Genomic DNA, 23,373 nt, shown 5'->3' with positions numbered 1-23,373 from the left:
GTCTTTTCCCTCTACCTCTGTCCCCTCAACTCTTCTGTCAAGTACTTCTGCTCTCATATTTGAAAAGAGGTTTGAAATCTCTGGATGTGCTTTCTTATCGAGGGTGCGACCCTCCTTTCATCGGTGTGGATAGCGATGGTGATATTCGAACTTTTCCTCACTCGCTTGACTCTGCTTCCTGTGATTCAGCTGCAGGTTTTGTGCCCAAGACACCCCCAGTAGCCGACCTGGGCCAGGCCCATGTATGTGGGAGCGTGGGCTGAGGTGGATGAGACACAGGGTGCCAGTGTCTTCGTATCTCTCCTTCCTTTTGGCCAAAAAATGAAAAATAAAGACAATGAGTGACAGCCACCCTCCCCCCTCTTCCCCTTTTGTTTTCATCAGGCTTGGGGAAGACGCACTCAGTCCACCTTCCTTGTGAGAATCTGATTTTCATCGTCCAACTTCCCAGAAGGGTCTAGACCGTCATCTGACCTTGAGGAAATCGAGTCTGGAGGGATAAGATAATCATAGCTCGAGAAGTGGCAGGACAGGTCCCTCGGAACAGAAAGCCCTCACACATGCAGAAACCGTGGAGGCACTGCTCCGTGGGGAACCGGGCACGAGGGGTCCGCAGGGGCAGCACCTGGCCAGGCCACTCAGCAGGCTGTGCCTGTCCTCTTGAAGGATGTCCCCGCGGCTCCATGTGCCTCCGGGAACAGCTGGCATGTGTCAGTGCTGCTCCCCTCAGCGGGGCCCTCCCGGCCGGCAGCTGCCCCGTGGCCTTCCCACCTTGGGGGAGCCCTTCACCCTCCTGCAGCACCGTGTCCATATCAAGAGTCAATAGTCCCCACCATTTCCTGCTGCTCTGTGTCTGGGCAGCGGCCCATGACAAAGTCCCAGCCTCAGGGGACGGAGCTAGGAACGCCCTGATAGTGGTGACCGTGGCGACACAGCAGCCACGTGAGTGGGCACAGGCTCGGTTTACGACACCTTGGGACGCTGCCCACACATTATCTGCACCAAAGATGTCCTCAGAGAAAATAGCCTCGCTGGAATTTTCACACGAAGGGGTAAAAGGTCAATGAGACCTACACCTGCTCCCCCACAGAAAACCCGTTCATAAAATCCTTGGAGCCTTTCGAGGGCCCCTCACGGCCCCCCCAGCCCCACCCCAGAGTGAAGCATCTTTGTATCTTTGTCTGGTGGATGTTACAGCGAGTGTGACCATCATGGTCAATCTCCGAGCCTCCAGGCAACCACCAGGTCAAGACTAACTTTCCACGTCCTTGAAGCGGAAAGCTCTGAGGAACAACGCCTTTCTGGTCTGTGAGGCCTCCGGGGCCACAGGTCCTGTGGAGGCGGAGGCACCAGGTACACGGGGCCCGGTGGCCCGTCACACCCTGAGCAGAGCTGGGGTCCGTCCGTGGTGCCGGCGCGGGGATCTGTGTGGCTCTGATGCGGACCCTTTCTTCCTCCTGCCGTTGCAGCTGCAGCTCCGCGAGCCATTTTGTTAAACAGGGTCTCCGTGACCAGGCCACCGGCTTCCTGCAGCAATCACGCCCTGTGTGCCATCGGATCGGTACCACCAGCTTGATCCGTGGGGCTCTACGCAGCCCAGGCTGGGGCGGCCCCCTGCCCTTCCTCTTCTGAGGTCCTCTCCTGGCCCCAGCCCCGTCCCCAGCCCTCCCCAAACCCCAGGTGCCCATCTCATGTCCTCCAGGCGCCCCACCACCCCCACTGCTTCTCCCTGGACCCTCAGCCTTTCTCACACTTATTCCAACTTCACTTGAAGACCGATCGATAGAAATAGAAATCAGATAGAAATCCAATCTGAGCGACTTCTCAGATCTGCAAATTTATGTCTTTCGCCAGATGGGCGACACTTGGGGCCATTCTCTTTCCAGATTTTCCCCACCCCCTCCTCTGTCTCCTGGCCTTCCAGGACTCCATTTACACATGTATTGGACCTTCCGACACTGTCCCACTGGCGGCTGATGCTCTGTTCACGTTTTTATCTTTCTCATCTTTGTTCTTTATGCTGGACAGTGTCCACTCATCTAACTTCGAGTTCACTGTCTCTCCTCTCTCTGTCTGCTGTCAGGTCTGTCTATTGAATCTCTTATTTCAGATATTGAATTCTTCGATTCTGGAACTTCCATTTGGTTCTTTTAGGTTTCTTTTATGTCAGGGGTCAGCAGACTATGTCCCGTGGGCTGGCCACCTGGTTTGGTAAATCAAGTTTTCTTGGAGCACAGCTGTTCGTGGGTGTTATGGCTGTTTTTGTGATGCAGCGGCCAAGCTGACTAACTGCTGAACAGACCACAGAACCTACACGCCTAAGCAATTTGCTATCTGGCTCTTATTGAAAACAAATCGCCAACTCCTTTTCTCTATTGAGATTTACTAGTTTTTTATTTATTACAAGTGTATCTTCCTTTACACCCTTAAGCATAGTTACAGTAGTTTTTTTTAAAACCCTCGTCTGCTAATTCCAATGTCTGGATCACCTTGAGATCCCCAGTGATGTCTGGGTCCCATTCTCCTGTGTCTTCATGTGTCTGGTAATTTGGGATTGTTTCCAGGACTATAGCTCATACGTTGTAGAGACTCTGTATTCCGCTGTGCTCCTCTGGAGAGCCTTGATTTCTGTGGTGGTGGTTGGTGCTGTGCTGTCATTTGACCAGGAATGGACTGAGACTCCAAAGAGGTCTCCCTGTGGTGACAGGAAGTTGGTACCTGCCTCTCTCGTGTGTAATTCAAGGATCAGCCAGGAATTTGGGAAGAGTTCACACATAGAATGTTGGCCTCTCACCGCCCAGCTGCCGTGGTCACCGTCATCTATGCCCTCCGCTTTCTCAGCCCAGTAAGGCTACAGTTTTAACTGCTCTGGACAACCCCAGCTGGGGTCTGCTCTCTGGAAAAAGCCATAAAAAACAGGGAAGTCAGGAAAACGAAACAAAAAAGAAAACAGGGAACTCGCCCGTTGCCGCCCTTTCCCTCAAGGTTTGGAGCCCGCCAGGGTCTGCCTTCTCTCCGTCTCTCCTCAGTGCCTGAGTTGCCATTTGACATGTTTCTTCCAGAGTTCGTGGTTGTTCCCTAGGGACAGTTGGTACAATGGTGCTACCCCACCAGTGCCCGGCCCCGAAGGTATAATTGTCACAGATCCTGCTCCCAAACTTTTATTGAATTTAGAGCCAGTCATGAAACCATAAGAAAGCAAAGCTTAAGCATGGCATCCTTTAATGTGGACAACCACAGGAGCAGCCTGGCCCAGGAGGGCTGAGAAGGAGGGGGTTGCTCGGGGAGAGGGACGCTGCTGTGAACATCGTCCTGGTGCTCGCTGGGCTCCGGCTCCAGCCCCTGTCCCCGCACGCCTTCAGCTCGGACACGCACGCTTGGGCTCAGTGCTTGAAGCTGGCTGGGGCCCAGCCTTCCTTCTGTCCTCACTTCTGTTCACGATGGCTCCAAATGAAAGAGTCTGATGCTTTCCTAGGAAGCTATTAACAATTTTCGTTTTTTAATTTAAAAATTGACAAAGTTTGCTTGAGTTTTGTAGGCACGCAATGTCTAAAGTGTCTCGTGGCTTGTGAGCAGAAGGGCCAATCCTGAAAGGCCTCCTTTGCTCTCGAAGCTCTACTCAGGGTCCCGGAAACAGACCCTCCCTGGGGAGAGGCCAGGCCTGTCTGACAACAGCTCTGAGCACTCATCTGGAACATCCTTGCAGGCAGGAGGTGTGGGGTCAGCTAGGTAATATTTGAGGACACTATAAATATCTTCAGCTCCTGCCCTGGGCTTGGCAGCTGACACATTTGCTGTAACTAACTCATACCTTGGTGCCTCTTGAGGTAGCATGGAGGTCAGAGAGGGGGGGTCTGTTCCTCTCCCCATGGGTGGTGGGGAGGGGCTCAGAGCCAGTCCCGTCCTAGGAAAGCGCGGGAGGAACCTCACGCTCGTCTGTGGAGTGAGTGCTGGGGAAGTCACGTGCGGGGTGTGTGTGTGTGTGTGTGTGTCTGTGTGTGCCCACCTGTGTCTCTGAGCACCTGTGTGTGGACCCGACTGTGTGATATTTCAGGCCCAACCCCTACACGCCTGCCCCCCAGGTGAAGTGGGTCCCCTGTGTACTCCCAGTGCTTCTCATTCTGGGAATGTTTCCACTGCTTGGTCTGGTTATTTTGTCAGGCAGCGTTTAATTGACCAAGGCTCGTGCGCGTTAAAGTAAAACCAAAGGATTTACTGTGCTGTTGCATTTGCGTGGACTCAGCTGAATCTTGCTGAGAGATCCTTGGAGGCTGTGGCCACATAGGGCCTGACCCCAGGCCCTGGGTACCCAGCTGCATCCCGAGGGGGCGTGACACACGTCAGCGATGACCTTCCCGGGGGCCTCGGCACCCACTCTGTCCAGGGCCTGCTCCAGAAATGGCTGGCTGGCAGGCCGGCGCCTCCTGACCTTTAACATCAGTCAGAGAGTTTGTAATTAGAATGAAAAGTGTGTGTCCCCTGTGGTTACCACCCTGCAGCCAGGCCGTTCGTGCTTAATTAGCTGTAACTCTCCCGGCCTCGGCAATCAGTTACCTGTGGGTTTGGGAGTCGCTTCATTAACGTTCCCTTGTCGGAAGGGACCGGCCTCGGCAGGGGAGCTCCGGACCCGGCCTCACTCAGCTCCCCGTAGTCTGTGCATCTTGGTGCACTCTGATTTTGTCCTCTACTGTTCTTGTCACTCTGTCTTGTCAGTCCTAGGAGTATGCACCACGTGCCCTGCCTGCATTAGCAGCTCAAATATTTGCCGAGCTGGGGTTTACGCCGCTAAACTGCTGCTTCTCCAGTGTTCGAGGCATGTGGGGAGCCGCTTTCTGCCAAGCTTTTCTGCCCGTGGCTGTGCCCGGGGTCGGCACAGCATGGCTGGTGCACATCCTGAATCGCTGTCTGCCCTCTCCCTCGGCAGGGCACAAGGGAAAGCCAGCTCTGTGGGCTCCTCAAAGGCTCAGACGTTCCCTGCCTGTCCAGCCTATGAGGTTTGGCTTTTCCCCAGAAAATGCCGTGGGATTTTGAGGCGGAAGTTTGCACCACCTAATCGTTTCCCAAGGTCACAGCCACCCTGTTGGCACATGGCCTTAGGACGCAGGGCCTTTCTCCATGGTCATGGCCCAGGCTCTGGGCCAGGCCAGATGTGGAGGCCCCGAGCTGTGGGTCCTGAGGAGGTCATTGGGTCACTGCTCAGATTCGCCTTTGCTGGATCCTTCTCTAACGAGGTGTAGCAAACAAGGGTTGAGAGGGAATCGGGTCTTTCCACCTGCCACTGGAGTCTTGGTGGCCAAGCCCACTTGAACACGCCGGGTGCTGGGTTTTCTGGTGGCCGTGGTGAGGCATGTGCCTCTCAGTTCCTGCTCCCCCTCCCTCTCTCCCTCCCCACTTCCCAGAGGCCCCCCCCCCCCCCCCCCCCCGTGGGGTTGCAGCAGAGGCCATGGCTGTGCCTTGAGCGTCCACCCTAGAGTCAGGGATGTTTCACAGTGACCTGATGCGGGAAGAAGGGGTCTGCCTGTGGTGACTCAGCCTGACTGGGAGCCACATCCCTGACTGCGTCCCTGCAGTTCGGGCCAGTGACCACAGGGCATTTCCCCCACAGGAACTCGGTTTACTGGCTCCTAAAATGCCCATTATATGCTTAATAGCTGAACCACCAGCAAATTGCCACTTAAGAGTCAATCAAGTCTTCCGTTTAATTAGCTCATTACAGTGCAGCTGCCTTCTGGAAGGGGTCACAGGCGTGGGGAGAGCCCGCCTGCAGGGCTGGCCTCTCTCACCAAGAATTCCCAACAACCAGAGGCCTTGGCTGGTTGAAACTGTCACCCTCCCTCGTGCCTGGGCTGGGTGGCCGGAAGTGCAGAAGCCCAGAAGGCCCGGCCCTGGCTGCCAACATGATGCCAGCTGAGAGCACGGAACGAGGGTCCCAGGAGGGCGCCCGGACCACAGGACAAGGACAGCAACATCCCGCCCCAAACTCTAGCTCACGTGAGCCCATATGAGGCAGAAGCTGGAATCAGAAAGTTGCCCTGCGCCGTGAGTGCGTATAAAGTGAGGTCAGGCACGAACAGGGCGGAGAAGCAGCTGGCGGCCATACGATGTTGTAGGAAAGAGAAGGGGGAGGACACCTGGGGTAAAATGTGACCCAAGAAATGGAAGGGAAGTCCCCACAGAGCTCAACCTCCCAGAAAAGGGCCAACACAATCTCAGTAAGATGGGCGCTCCAGCGAGGACGGCAAAACGGGGAAATTGTAAAGAGGATTTTCATGGGTCAACACCCATTGTTAGACCTGAGAGATCATTGACCAAGGGTAGGAGACCTTAGAGCAAGAGGCTGGTGGAACCAGAAGGTCTGAGAGGTTTCCACAGACTCGGGGGGGAGAGGGGAGGGGACACGGACAGCAGGGAGGTGGTGCCTGGGGTGGACAGAGTGGCACGGTCCAGGGGCAGCGGAAGCCCGGATGGGGGGCTTCACTGGCCGGGCAGCTGCTGCCACCTGGAACACATCCTAGGAATTCTTCTAACCTTTTCTCTGAGTCTTAAAATAGAACAAACACAATAGAAGGAGAAAAGGGCCCTGGGAGGTCTGTGAGCCTGCCTCACTCAGAGTACGGGCCTCTGCACCCTAAGGTCTTTGCAAGGGTGATGGGCCACGGGGCCCAGGCAGCCGGCTGTCAGCAGGGGGACCTCCGGAGCCCCCCGAGTCCCACCAGGGCAGGTTAAAAGGCAGCCGCACTTCAGGCTCCAGCACCTTGAGACAAGCTGGGTGAGGCAGCATGGAGGGATGAGCGGATGGGCCACGCGGGGCCTGGGATGAGGGTGCCCTGGGCTCAGGAGCCGCCCCCTGCAGCCCGACTGTCATGGGAGTCTCTGTCTGCCCCAGACCCACCCCTCAAAGGCAAGGAGACCCTGAGGAGGGTGTCCCAGGGGCCAGGTCCCGAGGGGACAGCAGTCGACAGTGGACATGAGTGGGGCCGGAGGGAAGCGTCCACAGACGCAGACGTGGAGCCTCACTTCCCAGGCCCGTGTCTGTCCTGTGGGCTGGACAGCCCCTCCCAGGAGGCTGGCCTGTCCACAGAGCCACCAGGCAGCCCCCACTCCCAGGCGTGAACAGGGAGAGCTGCTTCTGGTCTCCATTAGCCCCAGAGCCTACTGCGTTTCCAGAATGAAATCTGCCCGTGTGGGAGGGGCCCGCTGTGGCCCTGGACCAGAGGCTTCGCTCGGAGGGGTCCCGGCGCCCCTGACGGCCCCCTCCCCCGCAGGCTTCCACCTGTCACACAAGGTCACCAGCGTCGTCCCCGAGAGTGCACTGCTCATCGTGCTGGGCCTGGTGCTGGGCGGCATCGTCTGGGCGGCCGACCACATCGCCTCCTTCACACTCACCCCCACTGTCTTCTTCTTCTACCTGCTGCCCCCCATCGTGCTGGACGCCGGCTACTTCATGCCCAACCGGCTCTTCTTTGGCAACCTGGGCACCATCCTCCTGTACGCCGTCGTGGGCACCGTGTGGAATGCGGCCACCACCGGGCTGTCCCTCTACGGCGTCTTCCTCAGCGGCCTGATGGGTGAGTGGCATGCCGTCTGCAGGGGGGTCCTTGGGGTGGGGTCCCCGGTGCGGGGTCCTTGGGCTGGGCTCTGCGGGAGCAGGCTCTGGGCACTCCACTCAACAACGCTCGGTACAGAACACAGACCCAAAAAGGAGATGAGTGGTTGGGGTGACAGATGTCACCGGTGGGTCCGCTTAACCCGCTTGGCATGTTTACAGTAAGGTTTAATGAATGAACAAGAGCCTGTCCAGGCAACCCCAGGCTGAGGTTCGTGTCCTGCCTGGGAATGACGCCCTGTCCAACCAGGCTGGCGGGTGGGTGGGGTGGGTGAGTCGGCCAAGCTGCTGTCCCTCCCCCTCAGCAAGGAGGTGGGGATGGGCCTCACTCCCCTGCCAGCAAGCCTCCAGGGAGAGGGAGGAGAAGGCCCCTTGGGCAGAGGCCGGTTGTGGAGCCTGGTAGACACCCACCTGAGCAGCGGCGGCCCGGGCGCCCCCACCCAACCTGCAAGAAAAGCCGCGCCAGCTTCTGCACAGTCACCGGTGCCCCTCCTGCCCCTGCCAGTGTCTCCTGCAGTTTAGGTTACTTAATTCAGCCCTGGCGTACGGCTGAGGTGCGCCCCACCCACCCGGGAGCTGGCCATTATCTACCTGGGAAACTGGAACAGGTGAGGCCAGGGGCTCAGCTGAGGCCTTGCGCAGATGTGCACGCAGCCCTAGACGCTGCCCGTTCCGGGGCTGCTGTGGCTGGCCGCTTGCATCATGGGTCTACAGGGTTAGCTTCCGGCATTGGGGGCGACCGATGAGAAGTGGATGCTGGCACCACAGGCCCCAAACACCACCACCTGCTGAACCAGACTCCCAGGGACGGGCCCGGATCGGTGGTTTCCGTCCGGCTGAAGGAACAGCCTTGCACAGCATTCCTTGTGTGGATCAAGGCCTCAAAACCTTGATGACAAAGGACATGCATTGAGAAAGAGAGGCCAAAGGTCCCCTGACAGGAATAGTCACCTCACCTGTCCCATTTGTCACCTTGGGACTTTGTCCTCACCCCATGGGGAGCACGTATGCTTCCTGGAGCCCCCACTGCCATCTGGCACCGCCTCCAGGCTCAGCCCAGAGAAAACCCCTAAGGTTGACATGGGGCCAAACATGTCTGGCCGGGCCTTGGAGGTGAGTAAGCCCCGGGTGCATTTACTGGTGATGCCTCTAGGTGGTTGGGTACATCTAGGGTGGCAGGGCCATCTCTAGCCACTGGACACAGGGGAGAGTCTCGGGGTTTAGAGCAGGAGTCCCTAAGGGGACCTGTGGTCAGTCCTCAGGATGCAGCTGGTCAAGGCTAGGCATCAGCCAAAGTCACAGATCCGAACAGCACCCAGGGGCCAATGAGCCTATCCTGTCCCTAGACACCCGGAGCAAGGCATCTGAGGAGTTGGGGAGGCAGGGACCAATCGGTCTCTGCAGTCCAATGGCCAGGGCACCCCTCTGAGGAAAAGTCACCCTAGGCCAGGCCATAGGTAGGGCTGGCAGTGGGTATCTTGGATGGGAGTCTGGACGGGCCAGCCGGGGCTAGGCCCAGCAGAGGCTTCAGGCAGTCAGAGAGGGCCAGTGGGTGGTAGACTGTTGCCCCAGGGAGGAGAGCAGGCTGGCCCCGGGACACTTCCTGCTTGGAGTGGCTGGCTTCCAGAATGTACCACCGGGTCTGTCTGGGCCCTTAGACAGTGAGAGACCCACGAGCCAGGAGGCGTTTAAAGACGGGACGGCCCCAAAATGTGGAATGTGCATGTGGAGTCCCCATGTCTGAAGCCAGGAGGGACTGTGTTCTCTCCTCTGCCTCACCAACAGTGCCTGGAGGTAGAAAAGCAAACCCTACGATTCCCATTTCAAAAGGCACATTTTAAACCCTTTGGAAGCTGGTTCTAACACCTGCCACTTCTTCAGGACACAGACTCTGGAGCCAGGCTCCCGGGTTTTCAGAGCTCACGGGGAGCTCCCTCCAGGGCCACATCTCTCCGAGGAGACAACCTTCCAGGGGGCCCTGCGTGGCCCTAAGGGAGAGCTGGGCTCCTGCGGAAGCCCTGTCCTAGACCTGGAGAGGGCCCAAGTGCCTGGAGGGGTAGCGGTCCAGCCCACGCATGGCCTCTGTGTCTCCCCACCCACGTGGGCCTCCCCGATACCCTCCAGGCCTGAGGTCTGGTTCGGTGCATTCAGGCCGGGAAGGCGGCTCAGTGCCAGGAAGGCTCCCGGACAAGGCCTTCCTTGGAGCAGCTCAGCTGAGAGCAGGTGTGAGTCCTGGACAGAGCCGGGATGAGGCAACCGTCCTCGGGTCCCAGAGGTTGTGTGTCCGGTGCGGACTGCCGTGCGGCTGTGAGTACAGCCTGGTGCCGCTTTGGAGACTGAGATGTTGGAATGTTGGAAAGTGCATCTCAGCACGACCCTCGCCCCCAAGGGCACCAGGAACCCACTGGGCCATTTCAAGAAGCAGAGCTGAGCTCACTCTGAGGACCTGCTCCTCCAAGGTCCCTTCCTACCCCTCCCCCCGCCCCCGCCCCACTCTGAGCCCTCGTCTCCCTTCTTGTCCCTCAAACCTCCCTGGTGGCCCCTCCTACTGGAGTCCCCCAGGATTTCCCCAGGCCAGTTGTGGCCCCCAGGACCCTGTGAGGCCTGCCCCTCCCCTGCTCCCTTCCATCACTTCCCCCCAGGCTGGGTCCTGGTGGCTCTCATCTGGGCGGAGACATCACTTTCCAGGGAAGCCTTTCTCCCATGCCTGTTGAGCCTCTGACCCCCTTTCCAGCCCTAACCCTGGACCGCAGACGGCCCAGGGCAGGGGTCTGATCCCATGCTGTGCATGGCCGAGCCCCCCGGGTCCTTCATCTGCTCACAGCAGCCTCCCAGTGGGCCCCCCAGGAGGGAGTAAGCAGGCCCCAGGGTGGATGAAGGGAAGAACGAGGGGCAGTCAGTCCCCAATGGGGGTGAGACCAGCCTTTCCTGAAGGCTGTGGGAGCCCATGGGAGGCAGGCAGGCAGCTCTGACCCAGGTTCCACAACCAGCCAGCCCCAGGCCCAAGAGGGATTCCTATCTGAGAGGCTTCTAAGCCGGCAGTCAGGAGGACGGAAGCCTGAAGAAACCCCCGAGAAGGCCAGGGGAGTCGGTGTGCGGGGCTCAGAGGTCCTCGCCCAGCTGGGCCCCGAAGGGCTCTCCTTGACGGCCCTGCCTGTCCTGCAGGAGACCTGAAGGTCGGGCTGCTGGATTTCCTCCTGTTTGGGAGCCTGATAGCCGCCGTGGACCCAGTGGCCGTCCTGGCTGTGTTCGAGGAGGTGCACGTCAACGAGGTCCTATTCATCATCGTCTTTGGGGAGTCACTGCTAAACGACGCCGTCACTGTGGTGAGTGGGTGCCGGGCGGCCCCAGGGCCTCGGTGCTGTGGGCGGAGAAATCAGCCTTGAGGAGGTGCCGCGAGAAGCCTGAGATGGGTGTGGGGGGGGCTCTCCCTCTGCCCCCCGCCCCCCACCGCTCTGACTGGAGGAGGGTTCCCCCGCAGCCCCCTCGCATGCTGTCCCCTCTCTCACTTCCTCCCAACTCCGAATGACTGCCTGTTCAATCGGTCCTTCGAACACTCTTCTCCCGTCTTGATAACACCTCACTGCCAACCCCACCACCAGTTGCCACAGCGGGACGCCTCTCATTCCGGGTCCAGAGTCGATGCCCCCGGCCCTGATTTCCCTAAGGGAGCCACTAAAGAGACCAACAGTGAGATCTCGCCAGAACCTAGGAGGGAAGACGACCGAGCGCTGACCGTACCCTTGAAGCACCTCGGTCTCCAGGAAGGAGGCGGAGCCCGGGAGCTCGGCGGGGCCGGGGTGGGTGGGCGGGGGCGGGAGGACTCTCGGTCAGGGTGTGAGGCCACAACAGATCTGCAAAGTGAACAGAAGGTTCATGAAATGTGGGAGCACTGTCTCAGCATCACAGTGGCCAGCACGGGGTTGTCGAAACCCAGCCCGAAACTGGGCCGCTACCTCTGTGCAAGTGCGTTACAGGTAAGGTGGAGGCATGCATAGAGCACCTTCCCTGCACAGGTCAGCTGCGTGCTGCATCTCCGAGCACCTGCTCTGGGCCAGCCCCACCAGCCTGTCGCCTCTCCCCAAGGGCTTTGCAGACACAGCAGGACGTGAAGGTCCCTCTTGCTCTAAAAGTACCTGTGGCCTAAGAAATTCTCCCTCTTCGGGTTCCTTCAGGGTTCAGGAGAGTGACAGACCCTAAGCTTGTGCTGCACCAGATTTCTTCTGTAGCAGATAAGACGTTCTCGGGGGGGAATTTGAGAATTAATTTCAAACTTAAATATAAGACACAGCTCCTTCGAGGCTGGGCTGCTCTGTGCCGTGGCTCCGTTTCTCTGGAGAAGCTCTAACTCATGCCTGAGCCACGGAGCTCTCCGCTTACAGCTGGCTTGAGCCTCGTCTCCCCTCCCACCTGCGTTTCCATGGAGGCACCCAGGCTGTGGTCCAGCCCCCAGCACCCTTGGTGGCTGTGTGCCCACACTCTGCCCAGCACCCGAGAGTCATCAGGCCTGTTGTGCACCCCCTGTTGTAGAAACAGCTCCACACCCCGCCTTTTGGGGTCCTCTGTCCCCTTGAGCAGACCTGGAGAGTTCAGGCTTGGGGCTCAGAGATCAGCTGTTTCCCCAGGAAGCTGTGTCCTACCCTCGGCCCCTGGGTGTGGAGGGCTCAGCATAGGACACACAGCACAGCCTCCACAGCTGTGGCCTCGCATGCCCTTCCTGAGCCTTTCATCTGCAACATCTTGGTGGAATGAGGTTTAAACGTCAACATGCAAAGACACCAAGGGGTGTGAGCCTATAATCGGGAGTTAACGCAACAGCAAAGTCACTAAAAGTGAAACTCTGGCTTCATCTTGGAACATGAAACAGAATTAAATGTAGCGGGTTAAATTTGTGGTCACCCCTGCTTTGCTGATAGTAGGAAAGGACGACGTTTGCCCGTAAAGGTTCTAGTTCCCTCTAGAATGTTTTCTGCCTCTCGTATCCCACCCGCTGGCTCGTCTTTGGCCTTCATCTTCTTTTCTGTGATGCTCTGTGATGATTTCCTCCCGGCGATTTTTTGTTTCCTGAACAGGCCACCATGGCCTGCTTGACCCAGACCAAGTCCTCAAGGCCCGAGGCCTGAGATCAGGTGAGCACTGGCCGAGGTCCGCCCGATGTCATGCTTGCCTCTCTGTCCCCCCAGGTCCTCTACAATGTGTTCGAATCTTTCGTGACGCTGGGTGGTGACAAGGTGACTGGCGTGGATTGCGTGAAAGGCATAGGTGTGTGGCTGGTGGGTCCGCACACCTGGGGAATGTGGGGGCCACGTCTCTTCTCAAGCGTGTGGACCACCTCCAGGCTTTGACACCAGGCCTGCCGCTGGGACCCACAGCCTGTGTGGGAAAAGTCTCGGTGGCCATCCCTCCTGTCCCCAATGTGTTTTATGAAAACAATTTTGTTGGGTCCCGCCACCCTGGGGAGGCAAGGGCTGCAGCCCCGTTAGGCCCAGCAGAATGTCTGGTTGGAGGACGTGGGCCCTGGTGTCCTGGGTGGATCTGGACAAACGTTCCTCTGGGCAAGGACAATGACAGCCTGGCTGTGTCAGGGGTGCAGGGACAGCCCTGCCCCAGGCCCCCTTGTCGGGCTTTCTCCACGATGGGGGAGGGGAGCCAGGCCTCCCCGCTCTCCACGTGCCTGGTGGCCTCTCAGGGGGAGAACTGGACGCTTGTTTGCTGAGTTATTGGCGCCTCTGTGGGGGTTACCAGGCAACCCACGATGAAAGGAATGGTCTGGAAGGACAGCCGGTCGGCCGTGCCCACACGCAGGGGCCAGCCACGCCCGGCCACAAAGGGCCTTTCAGGCGGCTCAGCCAGTGTCCTTGGCCCCGCAGTGTCCTTCTTCGTGGTGAGCCTGGGGGGCACGCTTGTGGGGGTCGTCTTCGCCTTCCTGCTGTCGCTGGTGACCCGCTTCACCAAGCACGTGCGAATCATCGAGCCCGGCTTCGTCTTCGTCATCTCCTACCTGTCCTACCTCACCTCCGAGATGCTGTCACTGTCGGCCATCCTGGCGTGAGTCCCCCTCGCTCCCACGGCCCAGAGCGCCAGAGCCACACAGCCTGTGGGCCACGGGCCGTGCTGGTGTGCAGGGGTAGGGCAGGGCCCACCCACAGCACAGCCAAGCAGCTGTGCCTGGGAGGGGGAGGGGGGGGTGACGGGTGGAGGGAGAGGGGCCCCTCCCTCCTGGGGCACAACCTTGTGGGTCTCTTCCCAGCCCCCATCCGCCTGGCCCGCTTCCCTCTAAGGGGTGAGAAGCCACTGTGGGGGTGAAGAATCTGGTCTATTCAGGTTTTAAATAAGGAGCTGGTGTTTTCACAGAATTGTCCGTGAGCTCTGCCTACACCCAGCCCCTTCCGGATGCTCTGGGTGGGAGGCTGGCTGGCACCCCCATGACCCGAATCTGCCCTGGCGCCTCCCCCCAGAGCCAGCCACCGCCGGGCTGAGGACAGACGCTGAGGCAGCCCACTGGGTGGCTCAGGGTTCAGATCTTGGGGTGTCGGGGGCCGGGACTGCACCTGGTCCTGAGCAGAGCCGAGCACGCCGACCAGTAGGGTGGGCATGTGCCCAGACACAGGCCAGAGTCTCAGCCCCCAGCCTCACTGTGTGCCCGTCCCGCCTCCAGCATCACCTTCTGCGGCATCTGCTGTCAGAAGTACGTGAAGGCCAACATCTCGGAACAGTCAGCCACCACCGTGCGCTACACCATGAAGATGCTGGCCAGTGGGGCAGAGACCATCATCTTCATGTTCCTGGGCATCTCAGCCGTGAACCCCCGCATCTGGAAGTGGAACACGGCCTTTGTGCTCCTGACACTGGTCTTCATCTCCGTGTACCGGGCCATTGGTGAGGACGCTGGGGGATGGTGGGGACCAGGGAGGGGGGAGGGGGTGGGGGGCAATGACAGGGATGCGGGGGAGATGGGGGGTGGGAATATGGGGGCGGGAGCACATGGGGGGCAGGGGGGATGACTGAGGGACGCTGGGCACAGTGGGGGCAGGCGCTGGGGCCCGGCTGTGGAAACCAGGCACGTGGTGTTCGAGCACAGCCCTCTTGCCCGGTGAGCGGCGGGTCTGGGAGCTGCTGGGGAGCCTCACCACGGCCAGGCCGTGGGTTATCTTCATCGAAACTCCAGGCTTTGTCACGGCTTCGGCACCTTGAGATGGAGTTAGAATAGCTGGGGGTCAGGGTGGAAGGTTCTAGAACCTAGAGGAATCCATCTGGTTTCCTGAGGACTCATTGCGGATGCAGTCACTGATGAGCAGATTGAGGCTCATGTGAGGCAGGAGCCCTCCTGCCTGCTCCGGCCCTGGTTGCCACTCCCTGGTGTGCGGTGCCGGGGCGAGGCCACCACCCACTCTGCCTGAGCTCACCAGGGCCTGAGGGCTCCAGGGAGCGGCTGACAGAGCAGAGCAGGGTCCTGGTCCTGGAGGCAAGAGCACAAGGCCTCAGTGTTGCAGCCCGGTCACAGGGACACCTGCGAATCCCCAGAGCTGCGGGGAGCAGCTTCCAGCCACAAATGCGGGGTGCGGAGTATCCCCAGCGGCAGGTTGGACCTGTGGCCAGGAGAGAGCACTGGTGTGGACAAGAGGGTTTGGGGAGAGTAGGGCTACAGCGTGCAGTTTCCGTGACCCCTTGCCCGGGACGGAACCTGTCACCGTCACTGCCCTTGGAGGGGAGTCCCACATGCTGTGCCCCCAGGGCGGTGGCTGCCACTGGCCTGAGGCCCTCGAGGAGCCTGGAGCTCAGTGCGCTCCCCGCCCGCAGGTGTGGTCCTGCAGACCTGGGTCCTGAACCGGTACCGGATGGTGCAGCTGGAAATCATAGACCAGGTGGTCATGTCCTACGGCGGCCTGCGAGGGGCCGTGGCCTTCGCTCTGGTCGTCCTTCTGGACGAGCAGAAGGTGAAGGAGCGGAACCTTTTCGTCAGCACCACCATCATCGTGGTCTTCTTCACGGTCGTCTTCCAGGTAGGGTGGAGGGCACGCGGCCGCCGCGCCCCCGACCTCTCCACGCCAGCGGGGCGCTCTGTTTCTAGCCTCTCCAGCCTCCAGGCCCTAATTGGTTTTTGTAATTTTAGTAACTAGGAGACGTTTTGTAGGTTTTCATGTGGCCCCACAGGGGACGCAGCACAATTTGGCCTGAAAATGTTCTTCCTGTGCTGCCGTTGGTTAACGAAGCCCCAGTTAGGGTTTTATTGACCAGACACGCCCAGAAGGTGTCCCACTTCTCCTTGCTTTTGGGAAGTCTAAGGAGCTGATCGGGGGACCCTCCGAGCAGGTCAGGTCTGTGGATAAGGGCGGCCCATTTCACCCTGTGTGCCTATGGAGGGGGTGCAAGTACGGGTTCACACACTGGGGGTGCCATGGGCCAGGGTGGGCCCTGGGCGGGAGCCTGCCCGCCGTCTGGGTCAGTACCTGTCTTCCAGGGCCTGACCATCAAGCCCCTGGTGCAGTGGCTGAAGGTGAAAAGGAGCCAGCACCGGGAGCCCAAACTCAATGAGAAGCTGCATGGCCGGGTAGGGGACTGGGGTGGGGGAGGGGGGGCAGGGGCGAGGCAGGGCAAGGCAGGGGTAGCCCTCCGAGTGATGCCAGCCCACTTCTCTTTCCTGTGAAAGGCTTTCGACCACATCCTCTCTGCCATCGAGGACATATCAGGGCAAATTGGACACAACTATCTCAGAGATAAGTAAGTGGCTTCAGGTGCCCCTGGTTGGACTGAAATGGGGAAATTTGGAGGCACATTCGTCTCTGCCCTCAGTTTTAACTGGAGGACCCACAGGGTAGAAAGGGCGGCTGACATTCCCCATAAACCAACCTCACAAAGCACTGGCTGACTGAAGAACAAGGATACTTGGCCAAATTGTCTGAGACCCCCTTCTCTGGACTCCTGTTTCCCAGGAACCCCACCCCCTTGACCCCCGACTGCCCTAGGACTCCTCCTCCCCCTGAAACCCCTCTCCCTCTGGGATCCTTCTCCCCCAGGACCCCCCCCCCCGGACGGCCCCCCCCCTTGGGACCCCCCCCCCCCCCCCGCCCAGACCTCTCCTCCTCGGGCAACCCCTCCCCCTCAATGTCTAGCTCAAGGCCCACTGGACCTCAGCTAGATGTTCCTCTGCAATTCTGGCCTGGCCACATCCTCTTCTGCCCCAGACCACTGGCCAGTATTCTAACTGTGCTGGATTTAAAGCCTCCTTCTGGCCAGCCTGGTTCTCTCTAAGTGTGGGAGCTCAGAGGTTCCTCCTGCTCTAGCCAGTCCCTCTGCAGGTAAAATATGTCCCTCTCACTGTAGCCAGGGCCCCAGGGCCCTGTCCTCAGCCTGCCCTACCCTTTCCAGAGTGTTAGGTAACCGTCAGGTGGAAAACGTTGCAATATTGTATCGAATGAGAGAACAGAATTCAGAATTCTACGTTCTGACAGGAAGAACACTGATGGGGAAATCGAGCCCCTGAGGGTTATTCGTCTTATTTTAAATCTCACCCTCAAGGTTGTTACCGTAAATAAATTTCGGAGGGGAGGGGCGGGAATCTCCCGGGTCTCAGCTCCTGGGAGACCACGTCCATTACAGGTCTGGGAGTGGGAGAGGGGGCCCGCTGCTCCCTGCCCCCACATGCTGCCAGGGTCCCACGATCCTCCCAAGTGTTAACATCTGTGTTGATTTGACCCCCCAGGTGGTCCAATTTCGATAGGAAATTCCTTAGCAAAATCCTTATGAGAAGGTCGGCACAGAAGTCACGAGATCGGATTCTGAATGTTTTCCACGAACTCAACTTGAAAGATGCCATTAGCTATGTGGCTGAGGTACCAGAACATTCTGTCTGTTCTCTTTGTTGGGTTGGGGGCTAAAACAACACGCAGACATGGGATGTGGCCAGTCATGGGGTCTAGGGCAGTGGGCCTGCACCTCACATGCACGTCTGTCTGCACCCTGAGGCCCAGGCAGCCCCGTGCGGGGGTTGACATGTTCATGGCGCAAAGCCCTGAGAATGGCTGTGGGAGCTGGGGCACAGAGCCCTCTCCTACAGCTCCCTGCAGGATGCCTGGTGGGTCTGAGGTCTGAGGCCAGGTAGGGCATTATGGAGTCGTGACTCCCCCCACCCCCACATAGTGCACACAGACATGCACATGCGTGCCTACACACGCTCATCCACGTACGGGCATGCGCACAAAGGGGAATGCAGCAAGGAGGTCTTGAGTCCTGTGGGGTCAACATGGGACATGCCTGGTAACAGGCTGTGGTTCTGAGGTGGCCTCCACATCCCCCGGCCCTGCAGGAAAGCAAGACCCTCCTGCACCCACAGAACCCCTGCCTTCTGCAGGCAAATGAGTCCGCTCCCGTGTCCCTGAGGCTGATGGGCCAGAGAAAGCTCCCCACCAACCAGTGGCTGGTGGGTGCGTCCAGGGTGTGGGGAAAATGAGCGGGCTCGGGAGCATGTGGGGGGTCAGGGACTAGCCCTGCTGCACGGTGACGCTCTGGATCTTGCTGTTTCTGATGCCACATGCCCTGTGCCAACTCACAGCCACTTGGTCAGTACGGGATGTGTCCAAGTGACTCGGTCATGGCAGGGCTCAGGTCAAATCCCCCTCCTCCCGCCCCCCCTCCCCAGTGGCCACATGCCTCCAGGCAGTGCTTCCTGGCTTCTCAGTGCACACGTGTGACCATCTCTTGGCCATTGCGTTGATCACCCAGCTGCCTTTGCCCCATGTGTGTCTGCACACATGGCCCTTAGGCCCCGAGGTCACGGGCATCTCATCAGCTCAGGCCTACACAGAGCCTGGTGAGCTAGGGGTCCGCATTTTCATCTGGAGGGACGGGGCCACCTTGGCAAACCCCACGGACCTCACACGGAGGGCACAGCCAGAGCCCTGGAAGCACCTGTCCCTTCAGAGCGGAAAGTGAGTCCTCCAGTGGGCTTGTCCACCCCAAATATATAGCCTGACACCCCAGCACAGCCTGGGGTCACCACAAGGCAGAGAGGGGCAGGGACACAGGGAGATGAGGAAAAGGAAGGGCCTCTACACTGCCCACTGGGCTAGTGCCGACTTTGGTCCCCCCGAAATCCCAACCCAGAAGCTCCAGGCACCAGCAGGGACAAGGCCATCGTCTGTCTGCGCCTCTGACCCTGGGCTGGGAAAGTTAAGAGCACGAACCTCTGCCTGGTGGGACTGCAGAGGCCTTCGTGGCCTAGAGCCTGGTGGGACTGGCAGGAGGGACTGTCCCTCTCTGCTGGCCAAGTCCTATGTCCCTTGGACACTCCAAGGCCCCCAGCCCCCACATGGGATGTGCAGGCTGCTGTCAGGGCCCCTGCTGCCCAGCACACTGAGTGCCCCTGGCCCGTGACGTGGGCTCCTCCCTGGTCAGGCCTGGCTCTGCCGGCTCAGGTCACAGCAGGGGTGATGTGTCCTCCTGGGCTGTGCCTCTGAGTCTCCTGCACGGCCACGTCAGCCCCTCACTCTGGTGCCCTCACAGCCCCATGCCCTCCCCTAAGGGGCCCTTGCTTTCTCTCTGTGGCCCCCTTGGCACATGGCCCCACACTCCCACCCAAGGAGAGTGGCTGTTTTTGACTTTCATTCATGTAGGGTTCTGCTGTACGTAGTTTTGATCTGATTCAATTCTGGACAGAGGCCTGGGGGTTCCCTTCTGGGGTAACTGAGGGCAGCTGGTTGGGACCCCCAGTGGGGACAAGGGACACATCCCCAGTCCTGTGGGGAGCCGCGGCGTTCCCTGGTGTGCCGTGCCCGCTGAGGGGCTGGGTTCTTCACATTTGCTTCTGTCTTTAGTTTTTCATGCCACCAGCCACCAACCACTCGGCTCAAGCGAGGCCTTACCTGCGGCCTGAGCTCTCCAGAGGCTGGTGGTTGTCTGGCCTCCAGGCACTCCACGGTGTGGGCTGGCACAGTCTGCCTCCTCCCCGCAGGGAGAACGCCGTGGGTCCCTGGCCTTCATCCGCTCCCCCAGCACTGACAACATGGTCAACGTGGACTTCAGCACACCGCGGCCCTCAACTGTGGAGGCCTCTGTCTCCTATCTCCTGTACGTGCCCACATTTACACGGGCTTCTTCCAGAAGCCACCCCTCACCTGGGCACCTCCTGCCACCACCCTGGAGGCTGCCGTGGGCGGGGATCTCCCCTGACCTGCACTTCCCAGGCTCTCCTAGTCACAGGCAGCAGGGCCCCTCTGGGCACACACTGGCCGGTGGGCATCTTGAGGCAACTGAGAGCGTAAATGGGATGTGCACTGGACCCCAGGGAGGGGCGCAGAGAGGAGCGCAGGGTGTGGACGCGGGTGCCACGAGTTTCCCCTGCGCAGATACACCTGCAGTAAGGTTAGTGTCTGCCCTGGTGTGAGACTAAGAGAAGAGGAAGCCGGCAGGGCAGAGGTTTTGGGCTGAAGCCCCATCCCTGGTCGCCCCCACACTGGTCCTGGACTTAGGACCTCCCTCCTGTGCTGGGCTGTGCTGCTTGGCTGGGGCTTCATCAGCTGGTGTGCAGGTGCTGGGCTGGGCTGACTTAGGGGGTCAGGGAGCCCCGGGGGAGGGTGGGGAGTCCTCTTGGCTGAAGCCAGTCCTCAGGTCTGGCTGAAACCCTGAGGGAGAAGACTCCCAGGACAGGCCTTCCAGGAGGCTGGAGGTGTCCGGGCTTATGGGGTGAGGGGCCGGAAGGGCGGGCGATCACTGTGACCCCCATGTAGGAGGGAGAACGTCAGTGCCGTGTGCCTGGATATGCAGTCCCTGGAGCAGAGAAGGAGGAGCATCCGTGACACAGAGGACATGGCCACTCACCACACGCTGCAGCAGTACCTGTACAAGCCCCGGCAGGAGGTGGGTGTGCCGAGCCCGGGGTGGGGTCCTCACCCTGGCACGGGGGTCCTTGTCCTGAGTGCAGAGAACACTCAGGCCCAGATAGCTGGCAGGAGGTGGGGGGGGGGGGGCTCAGCCTGGGCCCTCACGTCCCCAGTTCTGTCTGGCTGGCTTTGCAGAGGGGACCCAGCCATGCAAGGTGTCCCCACTGTGACCGCCCGGCTGCCCCTCCCCCAGTACAAGCATCTCTACAGTCGGCACGAGCTAACTCCGAACGAAGACGAGAAGCAGGACAAGGAGATCTTCCACAGGACCATGAGGAAGCGCCTGGAATCCTTCAAGTCGGCCAAGCTTGGGATCAATCAGAACAAGAAGGCAGCGAAGCTGTACAAGAGGGAACGTGCCCAGAAGCGGGTGAGGGCGGCAGGCACGGGTTGGCAGAGGGACCATGGGCTCACAGCAGGGCATCCCCCAGGGACAAGCCTGGGCAGAGACTGCACCACTCACCTCTGTAGCCCCCTCACAGAGCAGGAGTGGCCCTGGACGGCTCCAGGCGGCCCCAGCGGGGCCTCGCCCCGGAACGGCTGGGGCAGTCAGGGTCCTGGTGTCGCTGTGCCCACACCTGCTAACAGTTTTCCTTTTGTTTCTCAGAGAAATAGCAGCATTCCCAATGGGAAACTGCCCATGGAGAGCCCCGTGCACAATTTCACCATTAAGGAGAAAGGTACTGGCTGGGGCCACAGCAGAGCGCTCACCAGCGGGGACGCAGGGGCGTGTGATGGGGCAGGAGAGGTATACGGAGCACCGTCCTGCCAGGGGGACCCTTCCCTGCCCGCAGGGTCCTGCCTGTCCTGCCTCGGGTAAGGAGCTGCTGTTAGGGCCCCAGCCACTCCGCTGGGCGGCGCCCTTCAGGTGGGCTCCACATCCCCTGTCCCAGTCTCCACTCATGTTGTAGCCACAAGAAGTTAGTGCCCCCCCCCCCCCCGAGTAGGCCCCCTTCTCCAGGGTGCTCCGTCCTCCAAAAGGCCAGGCTGGCTGGGGAGGAGGGGCCGGGGCAGAGGGGTGGCACTCACCACGGCCCCTGTGTAGGAGGGAAAACCTCCTGGTGTGGTTTTGCTTTGTACAGCCCTGTGCTGGCTTGGCCACCTGGGCACTGCCACCCAGCAAGCTACCCAGAGGAGGTGGCTAATGACAACCCTCGGGGCACTCTGCAAGCTGGTCAGGGTGTCAGTCAAGGGCACTAAATGGGGGCGTCTGTGCACCCAGCCCACTTCCCTCATGCTGCCTTCCCTTGCCACCAGATTTGGAACTTTCAGACCCAGAGGAGGCCCCGGACTACGGTGCTGAAATGGGTGGAGGGATCGAGTTCCTGGCAAATGTTACACAGGACACCACGGCGACAGACTCCCCCTCAGGTGAGGGGCAGGCGGGCTGGCCCTCCTCAGGTCCCAGAAGTGAGCATGATCACTGGTCACTGGATGGGGACTTCTGGGCCCATGTGGGGTGTGAGTGGCAGGCGGGGTTCTCTGCTCCAGAGAAGGGAGCCGGGACTTGCCCTGCCTGCCACGTGTAGAGGGACGGCATGGGATGCAGAGCATAGAACCCGAGACCTTCCAGGTAACCTTCCAGGTGCTGGCTGCAGGACGCGCTGGTGTGTGACCCCAGGGTGGCACCCCCCCCCCTCCCTGCTGCCCCGGCTTCACCTGGGGAGCTGACCAGCTGCTGCCCTTTCTCCTAGGGATTGACAACCCCGTGTTCTCCCCGGATGAGGACCTGAGCACCCTCTCCAGGGTGCCACCCTGGCTGTCACCAGGGGAGACTGTGGTGCCCTCCCAGAGGGCCCGTGTGCAGATACCCTGCTCGCCGGGCAACTTCCACCGCCTGGCACCCTTCCGCCTCAGCAGCAAGTCCGTGGACTCCTTTCTGCAGGCCGATGCCCCCGAGGAGCAGCCCCGCACGACCCTCCCTGAGTCCACGCACATGTAACTCCCCCCCCACCCCCCCTGACGCCTGCTCTTTCCTCAGCTCCTCTCCCTCAGCCGGCCGCCTCTCTTGCTCTGAACCTGAACGTCTGCAGACTCTCCAGAAGCTTTCTTCCTTCTTCTAAGCCTCTTTTCCAGCCGCATGTTTCTTAGGAGATCGTCTGAGTCTCAGCTCCTCCAACTGAGATGTCAGGATCCAGAGCTGTTTCAAGATCTCTTTAACCCATGTGCTCAGCCCACGAATCTAAGTCATGATCTCAGAGGGGCCTAAGCGTGGGGGGGGGGGGGGGGGGGGGGGGGGGGGGGGGGCCCGGGGGCGGGGCGGGGGTCGCATGGGAAGGGGAACACACTTTTGTCCCTAAAGGCCCCAGGCCTTTGCTTAAAGCCCGTGCGACAGAAGTGAGTGGAAGAGAGCAACAGGCCCCCTTCAGCATCTCAAGAACTCAGGGAAAGGGCACAGGCAGCGGAGGGGCCGGCCACACAGCCGGTGAGCCCACCGACCAGACCAGCAGCTCTCCCGGGAGAGGAGGGCAGAGAAGGCGGGGGCAGGGGTGAAGACGGGGCGCGAGGGGGCAAGGCAAGGTTGGTAGGCAGGTGCAGCTAAGTGCAGGTGTTCCGGCTTCCTTGCTGGGTGCCTAGAAGGTGCTGTCCTCGCTCTACTGTCCACAGGGAAGGGGATTCAGCCCCTCCGCGGGGTTCAGGCTCATTCCACAGTTCCTTCTGGTGTCTGGTGGCCACCTGGGAGGAGACAGGAAACAGGAGCTGGTACCCGAGGGGCTCTCACTCAGGAGGGCAGGAAAGTCCTGTTTCTGTCTCCTGTGGACACGTGGACAGGGGCGTCTACCAGTCCGGCGGGGGAGCGGCAGTCCACCCCTCACTGTAGAGTGTTCTAGCAAATCCCTGCCTGATGCAGTATTTGCTTTACGCACAAGCTGAGATTTCTTCAGGGAC

The 23,373-nt window shown here is 60.0% G+C and overlaps 1 protein-coding gene across 2 annotated transcripts in view; it reads left to right on the top strand.

Annotated features, from left to right (window-relative positions):
- The window catches only part of SLC9A3 (solute carrier family 9 member A3), a 39,256-nt gene extending 16,571 nt beyond the window's left edge, over positions 1–22,685 (top strand). The window contains exons 1-16 of one of the 2 annotated variants that reach the window (XM_040462405.1): positions 323–1,059; positions 7,266–7,568; positions 10,772–10,932; positions 12,790–12,868; positions 13,477–13,654; positions 14,265–14,485; positions 15,407–15,609; positions 16,068–16,157; positions 16,257–16,327; positions 17,310–17,439; positions 19,557–19,672; positions 20,332–20,461; positions 20,678–20,854; positions 21,092–21,164; positions 21,742–21,855; positions 22,179–22,685. In XM_040462405.1, coding sequence (XP_040318339.1) covers positions 561–1,059; positions 7,266–7,568; positions 10,772–10,932; positions 12,790–12,868; positions 13,477–13,654; positions 14,265–14,485; positions 15,407–15,609; positions 16,068–16,157; positions 16,257–16,327; positions 17,310–17,439; positions 19,557–19,672; positions 20,332–20,461; positions 20,678–20,854; positions 21,092–21,164; positions 21,742–21,855; positions 22,179–22,426 — 2,793 coding nt within the window. In that variant the 5' untranslated portion in view covers positions 323–560 and the 3' untranslated portion in view covers positions 22,427–22,685. Of the gene's footprint in view, positions 1–322; positions 1,060–7,265; positions 7,569–10,771; positions 10,933–12,789; positions 12,869–13,476; positions 13,655–14,264; positions 14,486–15,406; positions 15,610–16,067; positions 16,158–16,256; positions 16,328–17,309; positions 17,440–19,556; positions 19,673–20,331; positions 20,462–20,677; positions 20,855–21,091; positions 21,165–21,741; positions 21,856–22,178 lie in introns of those variants that run through there. The other variant, XM_040462406.1, reaches the window with a different exon arrangement.
- Positions 22,686–23,373: the final 688 nt, after the last annotated feature.

This window comes from Herpailurus yagouaroundi, unplaced genomic scaffold (genome assembly GCF_014898765.1).
Source record: "Herpailurus yagouaroundi ecotype Mexico unplaced genomic scaffold, PumYag 321, whole genome shotgun sequence".
Classification (NCBI taxonomy): Eukaryota; Metazoa; Chordata; class Mammalia; order Carnivora; family Felidae; genus Herpailurus; species Herpailurus yagouaroundi.
Note: the sequence above shows the minus strand (reverse complement) of the source record. Positions and strands in the feature narration are given on the sequence as shown.